This window comes from Pelodiscus sinensis, chromosome 2 (genome assembly GCF_049634645.1).
Source record: "Pelodiscus sinensis isolate JC-2024 chromosome 2, ASM4963464v1, whole genome shotgun sequence".
Lineage (NCBI taxonomy): Eukaryota > Metazoa > Chordata > Testudines > Trionychidae > Pelodiscus > Pelodiscus sinensis.
The window spans coordinates 42,613,940-42,628,279 of NC_134712.1; the positions used below are offsets into that span (position 1 = coordinate 42,613,940).

General features: G+C 41.7%; 1 protein-coding gene across 7 annotated transcripts in view; it reads right to left on the reverse strand.

Moving 5' to 3' along the window:
* Window positions 1-14,340, reverse strand: part of SLC26A7 (solute carrier family 26 member 7) — a 172,184-nt gene that overhangs the window by 51,008 nt on the left and 106,836 nt on the right. For all 7 annotated transcript variants that reach the window (XM_075920400.1, XM_075920402.1, XM_075920401.1 and 4 more), the window contains 3 exons: window positions 10,541-10,623; window positions 8,668-8,815; window positions 5,787-5,900 (listed from right to left, as the gene is read on the reverse strand). In XM_075920400.1, coding sequence (XP_075776515.1) covers window positions 5,787-5,900; window positions 8,668-8,815; window positions 10,541-10,623 — 345 coding nt within the window. The remainder of the gene's footprint in view (window positions 1-5,786; window positions 5,901-8,667; window positions 8,816-10,540; window positions 10,624-14,340) is intronic.

A 14,340-nucleotide genomic window follows, 5' to 3' on the forward strand; every position in this document is an offset into this window, starting at 1 on the left:
GATCAGATATCAACATTGGGCTTGATTCTGATGTCAGATACATAGGCACAAACCACTGTATGACTTGTGAAATCAGCTACTGAAATGGTGCATGTGTGTGCAGTAATTTCACAAGATCTGCAGCAATGCATGCCCACTCTATGCTTGTATTAAGGGTAACATGCCCGGCATTTTGTGTTGTTTCGCTATAGTTTATCACTACATTGAATGATGTAACAGTCATATTTGAAGAACTCAAGATTTACTAGGAGAAAACATTTCCCTTGTATGATCAGGTATCAGCAAGGATTTCAGTATTAGCATCGAAGCATTTTACCTTTGGTTGATGCATCAATTAATCATAATCCCAATATCAGAAAGTGAATGGTTCATGCAGGAAACATGAATCTAGGCAAATGCATGTATTATCACACAGTGTTAATATGGTAGAAAATTACAAAACAAAATAATCCTGTTTAGCAGCAGAAATAAAACTTTGAAATGAACTCTAGATCTCAATCATATCCTCTCTGGGTTTCCAGAATGGTTTTGGTGATAAACATACCCTTGCTTGCTTTATGATGACGCTGATAAAATCTGTCTTTAATCAAATTAACTATGGATGCATTATTAGGGCTCATCTAGGCTACACTAGAGTGTCGAAAAAGGATATGCAAATTCTGCAGGAATTTCCATATCTTCTTCTGATCTCACTTTTGAAAGCAAAGCTTTCAAAGTGAAAGTAGTTTAGATGCTACTTTTTCGGCAAACTCCTCCCTCCTTTGTTGAAAAGTCACGTAAACTTCATTTTTTGAGGAAAGCTCTGCTTTTGAAAGTGAGATTGGAAGAAGATATGCAAATTCCTATGGAATTTGCATATCCTCTTTTGACACTCTAGCATAGTCTAGATGAGCCCTTAGTTAACCAATAATAAAATGTCAGGAAAAAAAAAGAGGTGAAAGACAGATGCTGATTTTACTTGACAAAATTTTTATCAAGCCTGGGATCCAGTCCTCCCTTCCTGCACTGTTATGTTTTAGTTACCAGATAAAGGCTCTTGAAAAACCTGAAGTTCATTACAGATTCAGATAGGGCTGGTATTGGGTCTTGAGGGCTCCTTACATCTCTGTCATGATATATGTATGACCAAGTTCACTGACTTCTATGCATTCAGAACACCCTCTATCTCTGCTTGCCCATGACACTTGTTCACTACATTCTTCTGCCCCTGCTTGCAACCATACCTATATGGACCAAGAAACAGAGAAGTCAAGCTGAAGCGCACTTTTCTAAGAGGCAGAAGAAGAAAAGAGGTAAAGGAATTTGGTCTGTCATGGCCTTCTATCATTTGGTTTAGAGATGGCCACATACAGGAAATTGGCACTCTAGCTGGCAGGTCAGACATTACAGGGAGGAAATGATATAAGAACCTGAACAGAACAGAAAAGGATAGAAGGACACATAAAATAAGGTCCATGGGACAACAGAGACTGCACAGCTACACTGTTGGTGCACAGTTGGTGGTGGAATCAGACAGTAGTCCCCAAACTGTGGGATGCGCACACACCCCGCCACGGGCAACGCCTAGAAACATTCGGGGGGAGCAATGAGAACAGGGACAGACCTTATGGGTGGTGAAGAGGAAGCACCACTCACCCCCCCCCCATTCTGCTCCTAGGCTGTACTACAGCTCCACCCCACCTCTAGCCATTCCCAGCACCACTCCCAGCCCCAGATCTACCCCCAGTTGTGGACTCAGTCCCCTCTCTGCACCCCCCTCTTCCTCGGGCACCACTGCCCCATTCCCAGCCGTGGTTCCTAGTGTTGGGGAGGAGACAACAATGGGGGTAAGAAAGGTCCTGACCATGAAAAGTTTGAGGAACACTGGAATAGAGAGTAATTAGGAAGTGAACTTTGAGGAGGACACTGATGGCTAGATACTATCAGCTCCCTATTTTGGTTAACACTGACATGTTCTGATTTCTACTTTTTAGTAAAACATGATAGTGTTAATATATGTGCATATTGTTTAATTTCAGAGTTGGGAAGGTTGTGACTCCACAAAACTGTTTGGTATGGAACTGATTGAGTATTTAACTTCCCCCCCCAATCTAGCCAGACATACAGTTTGCAATGTACCAAGGACTGCTCTAGACACCAGTGTGTTGTAATCAGTTCTGGATTCTGTCCAAGGACTTCCCTGTTTTCTCGGTATTTAGAGAGAGAGGCAGAGTCTAGCCCCTGACATCACATCATAATAGTTTTCTTTTCTATTTACGTTGCCTATTCTGAGTAATCCTGAGTGCTGGCCATATGCTTTCATAGTTTGCATGTTATCCAGAACTAAATCACAGACACGCAGGAGTAGATTTTCTCCTATGCTTGAGATCTGAGTCACACAGGAGAGGGAAGGCATCAGGGAGCCAAGTCCAGCTATCTAATTTTGAAGGCCAACTGTGATCCTGATGCAATTTGAAGCTGTTCCTTGGTAGTCTAAAGCTATGCCGCTGGCACAGAGAAGAAAAGCTCCAATTCATTGTTCCTACTCTATGGGGAAGGAAGGGGAGCAGGGTTTGCCAGTGCAAAGATGTGCCAACAAGTAGTTTCCCTATAGAATCATAGAATCACAGAACACTAGAACTGGAAGGGACTCACGGCAGGACCAAGGCACTCAAGATCAGGGGTCGGCATCCTACGACTCACGAGCCAAATATAGCTCACAAGGGAGCCATATATGGCTCTTTTGAAGCTTGAGCCCAGCCCCCCCTTGCTCTCCCCACAGCAGGGAGCCTTCACTGTTGCTACAACCTTGTGGCCCCCTACAAAACTAGAGCACCAGCACCAGTATCCTGTGCAGGGGAAGCGAGGGGAAAGCCCTGAGGTAGCCAGAAATGCAGAAACCCAGAGAGCAGAAACAGCTGCACACTGATGCTCCCTCCTCCCTGCTCTAGCTGGGGAAACAGCAGTGGGTGGACACACTTTCTGGAGGCTTTTCCCGCTGTGCCAATGGAAGCAGCAGGGAAAGCCTCCAGTGCTTGGGAGCAGTGTGCATCACAAAAACAAGTATGTGCCCACCATGCTCTCCTTCCCCTGCCGAGACCTCACACCCCTAGCCTGCTTCTGCAGCCTCCCCCCTGCACAGACACCCTGCCCCCTCCCTCTGATCAGACACCTATCCCCTGCCTACTCCTGCACTTTACCCTGTTCCTGCCCCCTCCCTCCTGGCCAAACACCCTGCCCAGCCTGCTCCTGCACCCTACCTTTCACCCAGACCTCATACTCTCACCCCATCTTGCACCCCCATTCCTACCCCACTCACTGGGAGCACAGTCCCACTCACTTAACCCCTCATTTTTGGCCCCACTGCAGAGCCTACAGAGGCCCACAAATTACACTAACTCCAGAAGAGTAAATCTGGTATGAGGCCTCTGCTCAACATGGGGCTGGAGCACCAGGGGATTTTTCTGTTGGCCCCGACATAAAAACGGTTCTCCAACCCTTCCATAAATAAAGACAATGTTGAAACCTTTTGTGTCTGATATAATACTTTACTTTAAAAATGAAGCCTGGTCGTGGAGTACTTTGCATTTGTCCTTATTAAACTTCATTCTATTTACCTCAAACCATTTCTCGAGATCATTTTGAATTTTGACCCTATCATCCAAAACACTTGCAACCTCCTCCCCCAGCTTGGTATCATCTGCAAACTTTAATAAGTGTGCTCCCTATGCCAATAGCTAAATCGCCGAAGATTTTGAATAGAACTGGTCCAAAAACTGAGCCCTGCCGAAGCCCACCTGCTATGCCCTTCCAGCATGATGGTGAACCATTAATGACTAGTCTCTTAGAATGGTTATCCAGCCAGTTATGCACCCCCTTATAGTAGTCTTGTAGTTAACAAGACTGGGACTTTTCAGCTTGGTAAAAAGGTAACTAGGATGATAAGGAGCTATACATTTGACTGGTATGGAGAGAGTAAGCAAAGAAGCATTATTTACTCTTCTCATAATACAAGTTGTAGGGGGTCATGAAATGGAATTAATGGACAGCAGGTTTAAAAGAAACAAAAGAAAGTATGTCTTCACAAAATGCATGGTCAATGTATAGAACTTTTTGCCAGACATTGTTGTGAAGGTCTAAACTATAAGAGGGTTAAAAAAAAACGAATTAAGTAAATGGAAGGTAGGTGCAAAACCATGCTCTGAAATGTCCCTAGCTTGTTTGCCAGAAGCTATGGTAGATGGATCACTTACTTGATGATTACCTGCTCTGTTCTCTCCCTTTGAAACATCTAGCATTGGCCATAGCTGGAAGACGGGATGCTGGACTACACGGACTATTAGTCTAACCCAGTACAAACATTTTTATAAGCAGGAACTAAAAATAATTCTACAGTGTACTATGACTCTGAAGCATGGATACAATGGATAATGGAGAATGATGGCACATTAGAATGGTGAAGCACTATATGCCATCAGACTCCATTACTAAATACATTCAGTAAATACTGACAGAACTTTCCTATAATCCTAATGCTTTTTAAAGATGTTTATTGTTTAAATTATTCAGTATAAGTTACCTAGCTCACATGGTTCTGTTTGGTTATCAACAAATACTTGTAAAGTGTTTTGGAAATACAAAGACCTAAATAACCCTCTAGATATTATGACAACTTGTGCAAAACAAACATATGATCTGATCTGCAGGGTTCATAATCTACATGCATACACCAAGGGTAATATTCTACTTAATTTAGGCCATGAACTGCAATTAAGGTCAAGCACAACTTTGGTCCAATATAGTTAACACAATGAACACAAATGGAAAAGTTATACTATTGTAAATGTAGATTTAATTCTGATTATCTGGATTGCTATGTTTTGTTTTGCTAGCATCTGCCCTGGAGAAGCTGAACATGTCATCGCCACAGGCTTGATAGATCGCGGACAACATAAGCATGTGATGACAACACAAACACGCCGTGACACAGACCTTCAGTGGGTACAGTATGACTTTTTTAGGATTGGCTTTCAAGGCTGATTTTCAAAATAAAACTTCAGAAGGGTAGCCAAGTTAGTCTGTACAGGATCAACTTAAAAAACAACAAAACCTCATGATACCAACTATCTGTTTTGTTAGTCTGTAAAGTGTTACCAGACCATTTGTTGTTTTTCAAGTTTTTCAAAATAAAGTGAAAATAAAACAACTGAAAAAGTTGGATTTAATTAATTTTAGTCACAAACTGATCCGTTGCATTGAATCCAATCAAATTGTAAAACAGTTCACTATATAAAGTGAAATCCCACACTCACCACTAGAGGACTCTTAAGTCATGATGGTGAAATATGCTAATAAAAATGCAAGGGCTTGAGTGTAGTTTCTGCAGTGTGTCATGCAGAGGAGAAACACAAGGTCTGGAGTTCTCACTTGGCCAGACTTGAAAGCTCATAATAAATTAAAATCTAAGTATATTAAGAAATCACCTCCCATTTGCATTTCAGGATGGCTTTAGCATATTCAAGCTAAAAGAGCAGAATCATGCTTCCCCCACCTGAGATATTAAACTAAAGTTGTGTATTGGGGAAGTCATATTTGGTTGCTGGGAAAAACAAGGGGCACCCTTCTCTCACAGACTGATTTTATATGATGTTTGAAATAATGTTATTGATAATGGTTTCAGAAGTTGATGCCTGATTCCTCCACATTACATTTGAAGAACAAGAAAATAAAATGGATACAAACAGCATAATACATGATAAGCACACAATAATCTCAGCTTTCTTACCATTTTAAGTCTGATGCGTTACCTGTGTTTTTGCTCCAGTGCTATATAAAAGTGCTGTACGTCCCATTGCTGCAGCGCTTGGTATGCAAAAGAAAAATGAAGGAATCACATTGCTGAGGCCATGAGCCAAAAGCTCCTGCAAAGTTTTTTAAAAGAATACATTGTTTTACTCTATTGTTCTTTCACTTCAACATTTCTTGCCAACATGGGAGTTCTCTGTGTAAATATTAGCAATTATAAAGAACAACCTTTTAGGGAAAACAGTAACAGACAGTGTAATAGATCTTCCAGCACTTTATGCTTTCTTATGACTCATTACTAACTTGAATGATCTGCTTATAGCTAGATTAAAAGGTAAAACAGGGAGATATATTGTGGTTGGAGAATAAATGGCATTCCTAGTTATTAAAGATAGGCTCCAACCACATTTACATCCAGACACATTTTGAACAGCCCAAAGTTTGGGGGTGCTTAGATCCGAAGTATGTTCAGGCCTATCCTTAAGTCTCATTTCTCTGTACTTTTGGGGGGCAAGTCTTAATAAAGTGGAAGAAATGTAATTTGAATTCATATGGTACCTTTCATTACTACCATGCTTTATATCTCATCCATGACTGAAATGCTACTACCTCTGAGCAAAGGCTTACACATGACAAGCCTCATAGGAGTGGGGAAGTCAACCAAGCTCCTGCTGCTGCATACTGAGGTGAACAGTGTGCTCTAATACAGTGTCTGATTTTGGTTCTTCAGCATCTGCACTGAGTCAGGGTGAGAACTAAAGGAGACCCTTTATGCTCCTCCCCACTCACTGAGGCTACTAATGACACTGGCATAGGTAGCATATTCATCCAGTGTAGATGCCTGATCATGTGTCCTCCCCCACTTCAGACCAGCACACTGTTAGAGGGCTCAGTTGTGCATGTGTGTTCACTAAAGGTAGGGGTGAGAGGTGACTGTGGAGGAGTCCACAGAGAGGGAAAGGGGAGTTATGTGGGGGCACTATCCACTTAGCAATTAAATTTTTGGTGGGAACATAGGGGGGCAATGCACTTCTCAAGTGTTACCATGAGTCACCTATGACAAAAAGCATGGTAAGAGCTGCAGACTAAGGCCTGGTCTACACTAAATCCTCCCCGTCCACCAACCCTATGCAACTTCAGCCACGCAAATAGCATAGCTCAAGTCAACATACTTGTAGTGGTATCTTCCATGCAATAAGAACACGGGGGACTGTTCTCCCATTGACTCCAGATACTCTTCTCATCCTTGTGGAGTACCAGAGTCAACAGGAGAGTGCTCAGCGATCAATTTATCACATCTAAGCAGTTGCGATAAATCAACTGCTGATGGATCAATTACTATAGCATTGATCCACTGCAGAGTGGAGACAAAGCCTAAGTGCCCTAGAGGCATTATCTTATTTCTGCCATTTCCTGCTATAATGCCTGTCATCTACCACCTCTATGGCCATCCCCTTCCTTCACACAAGGCTTAGTGACATAAGCAGAAACTAATGAAAGATTATGTGCAGAATATTTTTTAAGACATGAGCAAAGAAGTTGACATATCCATGTCTCAATAATGTACTGATTTGAATGTTTACAAAAGACATAGGCTGGTCCAAGCAAAACTGGGCTCTCCGGTCACTATTCAGCCATGGTTCATCCACCCCAAGCTGGTCTGCAATGGGAATGCAGGAGTGGTATTTCAGTTCCACAGGCAGACAGAAGTGGGAGGAAAACAGTCTTCCCATCCCATAAATATTTTAGAGTGCTCAAACATTTTTACAGTCCTGACTCAGGATGAAAAGTCAAAATCACAAAATAGTTTGCAAACAGAACATTTTTTTCCCATGTTGGGTCAATCAAAATATATATATATATAGACACACATACACACACACACACACATACATATACATATATATACACACATACACGTTCAAAAAGTTTTAATTCTGATCTTTTTTTCTTTGTTTAATCTTATTCAGTACATATGAAAAGATAAAGGCAGTTTGAAATTAAAAAAAAATTATTTGAAAATGTTAAAATGGAATATTTAGGGAATTTTGAAACTTTTCCCCCCAACAAGTTTTGGAGTTGGGAAATTCAGCTAAACTGACCTTGTTTCACAAACAATTTTGATTTTGACTAATGGACTCTTGATGAAAAGCTGAAAGATTCCCAATCTGCCCATGGGACAATATCCAGTTGAAAATGTGTCCCTGAGGACATGTATTTCCCATCAACTGCTGAAGTTACTATCTTCACAGAGCACTCAATCAAAATGAAGTAGCTCACATGCTCGATTCAGTGGTTCAGTAACAACCAGTAAACATTCCACTGACACTACAGCCTGTCCCTTGAGGAGTGGAACCCTCAGGACTGGAGATCTCATGGCTGAGGATTTGGCAGCACTCTCTGAATCAGCACTGCTCCTACTTGTTATACAAAATCAGCCTTTTCTTGAAACTCGTGCTTTGCACAAGGCCCAGTTTGTAAGATCAGGTGTGTCTCGGGGGGTGCAGGTTCCTAGCTCATTCCAGTTACTGCTCTGTTTTTCCAGTCTGCAGCCCATGTAGAATTCTTCCCTCACCAAGTTGCCTTGGAAGAAACTGCCTTATGTTAGCACACTGAAGAACACATTGACACCCAAGCTGGCCACTGCTGGTGCTTAATGAAGCATTCCATGATAGTTCCCAAAGCTTGTGTCCCCTTAGAATCAGTAGCAGCCTCCACAGACAGTTTGCAGAGCTCATTTGGACTGCAGTGGATGTTTCCTAGTATCTCTATCATGATCACATATGACATTCTCAGTCACCTGCTAGGCTCCTGACTACTGTGTGTTCCCAAAACAAAAGAGTCAGTTTATGATCTTCCGGCACTGAGAAGAAAATGCTTTACCTGGTTATCATCCACAGAGTATCTGAACTGTTTAGCAGAGCCTTGAGCCAGGGCTAGTGATGCTACATAACCAACTAATGCTACTCCAAAAGCTTCAGTAACTACTTCAGAGAGGATGTTCATGGGTGGGGCTTTCGGTGCCGGTATCCTGCAAAGGCAGAGACATGTATCCATTTATTGGATTTGATACATGCATGGTAAATCCTGATCCAAAGTTATGTTTAATTGCAATGGATACACGCTCACAGAGACATATGTCTTGTAAGGGACTTTTTGCCCTAAATGTCACATCATTGCTGCCTCTTTTTCTACTGCATCAACAGTGGAAACAATCTCAAGAGCACTAGAGTAAAAAGGTACTGTCAGACATTAGTATTTTGAGAATCATGTTGGGTAGACCTCATTTAAAGCATACAGTAATTAATACGTTAGTGGTAGCCTGTAAGCATGACCACATTAGTACTCCTTGTGTCAAACTTATACAGGCGCACCTCTGAACTTTGGGACCTCACTTACCAAGGACAACCACTGTGAGTGTGGGATGGTGAGGGAGCAGAGAGGGGCACAGAAAAGGAACATTTTGTTGTAGTAGTCAAAAACATGAAACCGAAGAGTTTGCCACACACACTCTGGGGTGGCTGTCCTGCTTGCAGTTCTATGATTATGAATCCTACTTGTAGCATTTTCCTTAATTAATGTCAGGTGATGTCCCTGCTTTCATTACAAGTTTCTTTTCTACACTCAAACTCTATGCTCACAAATGGGGAAGTATGACCTCTCAACAGATCCCAATATCTTTCTTCTATTGCTGCAAGCTCCTAGCACACGGTCTCCTCGTCTTTCCAGAATGCACTGGGCCTATGTCAGATGGGGAAACCCCTAGAAGTAGTTGAAAATCTAATTGGTCTACTTGCTGAAGCCCATTTTTAAATCTTATAAACTAACAATGACCATAAAAAGCAGGTAGTATTCTGGGAGCAGGGACCCCAGTGAAGTAGATTTCCTGTATCTATAATGTGCTCAATCACCATAGTAACTAATGCCCAGTTTTTTAAAGGAATTTGGAGTTTGCTGTGCTCAGCCTTGCAACACCTACCTGATTTAGGAGCCTGTGGCCTACATGCCTCGTATCAAGATTGTCAGCAGGGAGTCAAACAAACTTCTATGTGCATCCTTAATATCGAGTGATGGCGGCAGTTGTCTGTTTTCATTTTTGGGACCTGATCCAAAGTCCACCACACTCAGTGGGAGTCTTTACAGTAACTTAACTTGGGTTAGAATCAGGTCACTGCTGCTTCTGTATTTGTTAAAATACTATTCAAAAATACATTATTTGGTAACATTTTTCCCTCCAAAAATATTTCTTAGGATTTTCCTATTAGACACCAAGAGATTACATCAGGGTGGGGGGAATGAGTCAATATTCCAGTTTATAAATTAAAAGGAAATAAACTGAAAAGGTCTAGAAACACTGATGTAAAGAGGGGTGTTATCTAACCTACCATCTGCCATAGCAAGCTTCTCCATAACACCTTGCCAGTGGGAGAATTATTTTGGTAGAAAGGGGCCTGGAGGGTTGTGTTGTACTACAGGAAAGTGTTTTACCACTCAACCTTTCTTATATTCATTGAGCAGCTTAAGGCATCATTTGGTTCATAGTTCCTTGTCCTATAAAATAATGAAACAATCCCTATATAGGCAACTGAACATCTGCTCAGGATGGTATCAACAAACGTCTCCGATGTGGGGCTATATTTGAGGGCTGAAATGAGCATTGCAAGTACATTTCATTTTCATTTCATTTGCCCTTTCATGGGCTGTTCTCTAAACATAAATACATTTTAAAACCATAAGCAAATAAACAACACCTTACCCTTCTGGAATATGCCCCACAACTTCTAGGCCATAGGTGTTCTCCATATCAGCACAGTAGCAGCCAACAGATGTTGCAATGATCTATTTAATTCAGCACAGAAATGATGTTAATGTTCTATTTGTTAGGTGCTCATATTGCTGCAATGGCTGAGTGTGTCACAATCTTTAATGTATTTATCTTCATGATACTCCTATGAAGTAGGGATGTGCTATTATCCCCATTATACAGAAGGAGAACTGAAACATTGCAAGACTAAGTAACTTGCCCAAGATCACACAGGAAGTCTATGGCAAGCAGAGAACTGAAATAAGATCTTTCAAGTCCAAGGCAAACCCCCACCCACTGGATCATTCTTCCTCTCTGAAACTGCCTACTAGAAAGATGCCTGTGTAAATAAGATGCCTCCCTAACATCTTGAAAATTGCATACTAGTTAACAAAATACCTTTATTTAAGTATTAAATATTCTGTTTAGAAAGACTGAAGTTCATATTCATGGGGATATTATGCGAAAACATAGATCTTGTCAGTTTCACAAGATGCCATTGTTGCTGCAAATCACTGAGGGCATAGCTAAGAAAATCAATATACAGAACGAGAATCTGTAGGGATTATGCTGATAAAATCTCATACTTCACTAAAATCCAAATACTAAAAAGTTTTAAAGAATTGGTCCAAAGGAGTAAATCTGCAAAGTGTCGGACAATTATTGTAGAACATGACAGTATTTTTGTAAGGGAACATGAAAATGTATGGCACTGGAGATTAAAGGAGATTGTACATATTTAAATACATATCTGCCAAACAGAAACTGCTCCCCCATATCAGCTATGGATGTGCAATCTATGTTCAATGATCCAGTAACAAAATGCAGCACAAAATGATACATCCTGAAGTATTTTTAAACAAATTCTAGTGTTTTGAAGCAGCAACATGCTCATGGACTAACATCAGAAGGGACCATCACAATCATCTCATCTGTCCTTCTATACGTGGGTGTTTAGATTATTTTCCTCTTGGCTCCATCTCATTTTTGTAAACTATTATTTGTATTAAATATATCATATATCCCATACATTTTCTTACCCAAATATTATTGTCCACCTTTGAATCTGCACATAGAGGGGGCAATCCATGCATGGTTCTACTTGCACCTACTAGCAAGGAAGCAGTGCTATAATTCCCACCCTCTTAGGGCCAGCAAATAGTGTTCTGTGGGAATGTGATCTACATGAGGCTCTCCGCACAGTGATGCTAAGAGAGACTCAGTAAGGAGATCTTCACAGAGTTATCAATCCCCTGCATACATTCAAATTAAATTCCATTCAAATTACAAAGGATGAATACAAACATAAGTATGTAGAGGCAAAATTAGAAAGGCCCAACACAAAACAACCTCAAACTAGATAGAGACATAAAAAGGGTGACATGAAAACATTCTACAAACACATTAGAAGTAAGAGGAAGACCAAGGACAGGGTAGAACCTTGACTCAATAAAGAGGAAAAAACAATTAACAGAAAATGTGGAACTGGCAGAGGTGCTTAATGACTTCTTTATTTCAGTTTTCACCAAGAAGGTTGACGGCAGTTGGACGCCTACCATGGTGAATGTCAGTGAAAACGAGATTGGTTCAGAAGCTAAAATAGGAAAATAACATGTCAACAATTACTTAGACAAGTTAGATGCCTTCAAGTCACCAGGGTCTGATGAAATGCAACCTAGAACATGCAAGGAGCTGACTAAGCAGATACCTGAGCCATTAGCTATTATATTTGCCTACAAAAGGGCAAATATAATGGGCATCTATAAAAAGGAAAAAAGGACAACCCTGGAAGTTACAGACCAGTCATCTTAATTTCTGTACCAGGAAAGATAATGGAGTAAATAATTAAGGAATCCATTTGCAAACATCAGGAAGATAAAAGGTGATAAGTAACAGCCAGCATACATTTTTAAAGAACAAATCATGCTAAACCAAACTGATAGCTTTACAGGCAGTCCCCGGGTTACGTACAAGATAGGGACTGTAGGTTTGTTCTTAAGTTGAATCTGTATGTAAGTCGGAACTGGCATCCAGATTCAGCCGCTGCTGAAACTGACCTCCAGTTCTGACTTACATACAGATTCAACTTAAGAACCCCAAGCGTCCCCAAGTCAGCTGCTGCTGAAACTGATCAGCAGCTGATTCCAGGAAGCCCGGGGCAGAGCAACTCTGCCTTGGGCTTCCTGTAGTCAGCGCTGGTCAGTTTCAGCAGAAGCTGACTTGGGGACGCCTGGGGCAGAGCAGCTGGGGTGCTGCTGGGTTGCTCCAGTAGCACCGCTCCTCGGCGCTACTGGACCAACCCAGCAGCACCCCATCTGCTCTGCCCCAGGCGTCCTGATTCAGCCGCTGAATCTTTGCAAAGCCTCGGGGAAGCCTGCAGCGGACCAGCCCAGGCACGCCTGGGCTGCCTCACTGCCCAAGCCCCCCCCCCCCGCAGCTTTGCTCCGCGTCTTCCTGGTCTGCAGACCAGGGAGACGCGGAGAAAGCCCCGGAGTACACAGGTGGCAGGACCACGAGGTCCTGCAGTCCGTGTCCTCCGTGGGAGCCCCGTTCGTAACTGTGGATCCGACATAAGTCAGATCCGCGTAAGTCGGGGACTGCCTGTATTTAACAGGATAACAAGCCTTGTGAATAAGAGGGAAGTGGTAGATGTGGCTAGACTTTGGTACAGTCTTACATGACCTTTTCACTATCAAAGTAGGGAAATTCAAGCTAGATAGAAGTTCTATAAGGTAGGTGCATAACTGGTTGGACAACCATTCCCAGAGAGTAGTTATCAATGGTTCACAGTCATGCTGTAAGGGCATACTGAGTGGGGTCTCACAGGGCTCAGGTTTGGGACCAGTTCTGCTCAATATCTTCATCAATGATTTAGACAGTGGCATAAAGAGTATGCATTTAAAGTTTGCAGATGATATCAACCTGGGAGGTGTTACACGTGCTTTGGAGGATAGGATAATAACTCAATGATCTGGACAAACTGGAGAAATGGTCCAAAGTAAACAGGATGATATTCAATAAAGACAAGTGCAAATCAGTCCATTTAGGAACAGTTAGTTGAACACGTACAAAATGAGAAATGACTACCTAGGAAGGAGTACTGTGGAAAGGCATCTAGAGATAATAGCGGATCACAAGCTAAATGTGAGTCAACAGTTTGACTCTCGTGCAAAAAAAGCAATCATCATTCTGGGATGTATTAACAAGAGTGTTGTATGCAAGACATGAGAAGTAATTCTTCTGCTCTACTCTGCACTGATTAGGCCTCAACTGGAGTATTGTGTCCAGTTTAGTCACCACATTTCAGGAAAGATGTGAACAAACTGGAGAAGGTCCACAGAAGAGCAACATATATTATTAAAGGTATATAAAACATGATCTATGAGGGAAGATTGAAAGAACTGGGTTTGTTAGTCGGGAAAAAAGACTGAGATGAGACATGATAACAGCTTTCATGTATCTAAAAGTTTGTTACAAGAAGGAGGGAGAAAAATTCTTCTTCTTCACCAAGAAGCATTGGGCTTAAATAGCAGCAAGATGGATTTAGGTTGGACATACAGAAAAACTTCCTAACTTCTCACGACAGTTAAACACTGGAAAAAAGTGCTAGGGAACTTATGGAATCACCATCATTGGAGATTTTTAAGAGCAGGTTAGATATACATCTGTCATTGGCTTACATGGTGCTTGGTCCTGCCATGAGTGCAGGGGACTGGACTTGATGACATCTGGAGGTTCCTTCCAGTTCTATT